Source organism: Anomaloglossus baeobatrachus, chromosome 5 (genome assembly GCF_048569485.1).
Source record: "Anomaloglossus baeobatrachus isolate aAnoBae1 chromosome 5, aAnoBae1.hap1, whole genome shotgun sequence".
In the NCBI taxonomy this organism is placed as follows: domain Eukaryota; kingdom Metazoa; phylum Chordata; class Amphibia; order Anura; family Aromobatidae; genus Anomaloglossus; species Anomaloglossus baeobatrachus.
Genome location: NC_134357.1, coordinates 252,956,317 through 252,960,532, shown reverse-complemented (window position 1 = coordinate 252,960,532; position 4,216 = coordinate 252,956,317). Strand labels below are relative to the sequence as shown.

Genomic DNA, 4,216 nt, shown 5'->3' with positions numbered 1-4,216 from the left:
AACTGTCATCTGGACGCAACTGTCATCTGGACTTGCTTTTCTTTGCTTCAAGGTATGTGTTATCGTTTTTTTTTTAATTATTTTTTTAATGTATTTTTTAAACTCATTGTTTGTACTGATTTTGCTCCAATTTAATGTTAGCCAGACGTGTATGTGCTATAGTATTTGCTGTATATAATTTTTTAGTTTTTTTCTTTGTTTAATTTGGTCAAAATCATAGTTTGTACTGAATTTGCTCCAATTTAATGTTTGCCTGACGTGTATGTGCAATTTTTTTTTTTTTTTTTTTTTTAAATTTTTTTTTATTCTTATTTAAATCAGTGCTTGTACTGATGTATCTCCAATTTACTGTTTTACAGATGTGTACTAATAAGGAGGAATTCCTACGTGAATTCATTGAGGTGTACCAGACGCAAACACCCTTATGGAAAATTAAATCCCCCGAGTACAGCAATAGGCAACTTAAAAAGGATGCGTACCTTAAAATGATTGCAATATATGACAAATACCATCCTAATCAAAAAGGTACCGAGGATCTGGTTAAAAGAAAAATACAGGCAATACGCACAGTTTATAAGAAAGAACTGAACAAAATAGAGGAATCCAAGCGTTCTGGTGCTGGCACTGGTGATGTCTACGTCCCAACGCTGTGGTATTTTGATTTATTAAATTTCACAAGGGACCAGGAGCTTCACAGGCCATCAACCAGTAGCCTCAATATTGGTGGTGATATTCCCCCTGATGCGAACAATGAAGTGACTATATCTGAGGTATAATTTTTAAAATTGTCCTAATTGGTTTTAAAAATTGTTTTTGGTATTTTTTATTGATGATGAAATGAATATTTGTCTACTTTCCAATATATATGTAAAAGTGTACAAATTTTGTTTAGAAAAATAGATTTGAATGACAATTTTATTTATTCATGTTAATTTTGTATTGCAGGAGCCAACAACAAGTCAGCAATCAACATCTGAACAACTAATGGAAACTCCTGCTAGCCAATTAACCAATGTTGATTTGGTTGAGGCAGGCCCATCCAATGTGTCCTACACACAAAGTTGGCAAAGGAGAAAAAAAACCATCCCTCCAAACACTACTACAGCTGTAACAAAACTGATGGGAGTGGCACAAAACATCCTAGACCAGCACAACAGACCACCCCTTTCTGGTATTGCTATGTTTGTGGATGATGAAATGCGTGAACTGACCCCAGATCAAAAATACATAGCCCAATGTTTAATCCAGGATGTCTTACGTTTGGCAAGAGCAAAAAAACTAACAGACTCATCCTATGTTGCCATTGGCGAGGTTTCTCATCCTGTTGAACCTGTTGAACCTGTTGAACCTGTTGAACCTGTTGACCCTGTTGAACCTGTTGATCCTGTTGCTCCTGTTGATGCCCCTGAAATTCCTCAAGCTGCAGCAGAGCCATCAAGACAAGCACTTCGAAAGGGTGGTGTGCGTGGCCGTAGGTCACGCATGAGTTTGGTAAACAAACGCAAAAAGAAGTAGTTGTATTGTTTTTTTTATATTATTTTCGTATGTTTTTGGTGATTATTGTATTCCTTCTGTTGCCTGATATTTCGTGCATATTTGTGAAAATAACAAATGTGTAACCATTCCACAGATAATAAACCTGCCATATGAAATAATGTGTTTTTCGAATCAATTAGGCACAATTTTTGTGAAAATGGTTTAAAACTTTTATTTTAATTTAGATTTATTTATTAACTTGTCTAATTTTTTTTGCAATTTTAAAAAATATTTTTCTGGTAAAATCTTAGTTTACAAACAATTAGACATACATGGTTAACATAGAAATCTACAAAACAAACATCATTTATTTATTACGTTGATTAATATATTTAAGGATTAGGGCATCATGCGCCGCAGAGGCTTCTTTGAGTCGGTTCGCAGACACATAAACATCATATAGTGTGACTATTTCTGTAAAAAAAACAACAAAAAAAACAGTTATTGTTATATATTTTAGCGTTTGGTTATAAAAATTAAATTAAACAATGAAAAATTGAAACATTTACCATTATGTTGTACACTCATGAAACTTACCATTACTGACAACTTGTTTTTCACGTTCATCTCCTGATGATGCGCTCATGTCCCAACCTGATCCTCTACCACCTAATTGAAACATAAGGTAATTTTGTTAGAGTATTAGCCATGTAGCTAAAGATTTTCCACTGTACTAACTTTGGAAAACCACATCAGTACCATTGTCCTCCATATTCTCTTCAGACGTTACATCAGCATCACCATGTCCTGATGATGGTGACAGAACATCATAATCAAGGCTGTCTGCTTCCTCATTTAAAATGGGTAGGCTATTTTCAGGGTTGGAATCCATGCTTGCAGACAGCTGCTGGACTACATTTTCATCAGTATTGTTAGTGGGCTGCCTTGACTCATTATTCAATGAGTTTACATCTGTTAACATTAAATAAAAACACTTTTCATTAAACCCAAACAACAACATATAATGTGATTTTTTGATCTAACAAATCACTGCAGACCGTTAATGATTTTAAAAACTGTTATGTTTTTATATTATTAATCAAAAATATAGATAATGTATGTATGTAAAAATTATCTTACCAGCTATCAATACCAGGCTACTTCGAATTTCTTCGATTCTCTCCTTATCCCTGTACTTTAAATCAGCCCATTTCTTCAGTACCTGCGTTGATGTGCGTCTGATATGAAATTTACGGAACAGGCCCCTGCATATTTTTTTCACAACACTCCTTTTATGTCCCATAGGACGTGGATATGTCTTTGCACATATATAGTCCAGTGCATCCATCCTTTTCACCAAGTATTGGACCTCCCCTTGGCCCCAGACCTTTGAACGTTTGTTGGTTGCCATTTTCCCTTTCAGTTTCGCTTTAGATCAGCAGGTACACAGTGTGGCGTGTCACATGGTCATTTAGACGTTTGTACGTCATGACGTTTCTTTATTTATATGTGAACAAACTGAACATTGTATGTCGCCGTAATGTACATTAGTAATACTTATGTGCTCATTTTTTTATGCGCAAATGGTTTTTTTTGTTTTTATCACTTTGTTTTTTGTGTTTATTAAAGAATTATCTTTGAATTATATTTTAGTTATGGAAAAGTGCCTTTTTTTTTAAAAAATCATAATGTTTTATGTCATGTTTAAAACATACATATTAGTAAATTTAAATAATCAATCGAGAAAAATGATTGACAGAATGCTTGTACTGCTTAATTGTTTAGTTATCTTTTTTTGATAATTTGTAAATGAAAAATTTTGCCCAAATAAATATTTTGTTTACAATCATACATTATTTTGTAATGATTAAACATGTTATCACAATAAACTTCAAAAAACTATATTCACAATGTTGTATTAAGTTACATCAAACAATTTACTTTAATAACACAATAAACATTTTTCAACTCAAAATCAGAATCTTTCCACACTTAAGGCAATTTTAGTTAAAAAAAAAAAAAAAAAAACCAAAAAAAAATTATGACTTACATTATTTAAACACAACCATGCAATCTCATGTTTAAAGAGCACCTAAACTCATGAATTAATTATAAACATGCTGCCATGACACAGCCCCTGGGCCATTAAAAAAATTACAATAATTAGCTCTGTTTTCCATTGCATCCATCATACTACGTGACAGGGGTGGCTGTGGCAAAAGATTATCCAGTGGGTTACCTTGCTGACGCCATGCCCCCAGCTCAACAACACCATTACTTGGATTTTCTACATCAACAAAGCCAGGTGGAACATATTCAAGACCATCTCTTTTTCTGAGAAAATTATGCAAATAACAGCATGCAAGCACAACATTGTCAATGGATTCAAGTTTTAAGTTGATTGGCATGGAAAAGATACGAAATCTACTGCTTAATATGCCAAAAGCATTCTCGACAACTCTTCTAGCTCTGCATAGACGATAATTAAAAATGCGTCTTTCAACATTCAAGCCTGTAAGTGGATATGGCCGTAACAAATTACGTAGTAATGGAAAGGCCTCGTCCGCCAAAAAAACAAAATTTAAATTTCCAATGGTATTTTGGTTTGTGGGTAATTGGAGTTGATTTTGTTTGAGCCGTAATGCAAACTCCGTATGTTCAAATACCCCACCATCAGAAACTCGGCCATTCATGCCGATATCAATGTACAGAAAATCATAAGTTGCGTTGACAACCGCCA

General features: G+C 33.8%; 1 protein-coding gene across 1 annotated transcript; it reads left to right on the top strand.

Moving 5' to 3' along the window:
* Nucleotides 1-308: 308 nt before the first annotated feature.
* On the top strand, nucleotides 309-3,117 carry LOC142312722 (uncharacterized). Its single transcript, XM_075351711.1, has 3 exons — nucleotides 309-770; nucleotides 946-1,491; nucleotides 3,106-3,117. The coding sequence occupies exons 1-3, from the start codon at nucleotides 333-335 to the stop codon at nucleotides 3,115-3,117; spliced, it is 996 nt and encodes a 331-aa protein (XP_075207826.1). The 5' UTR covers nucleotides 309-332.
* Nucleotides 3,118-4,216: the final 1,099 nt, after the last annotated feature.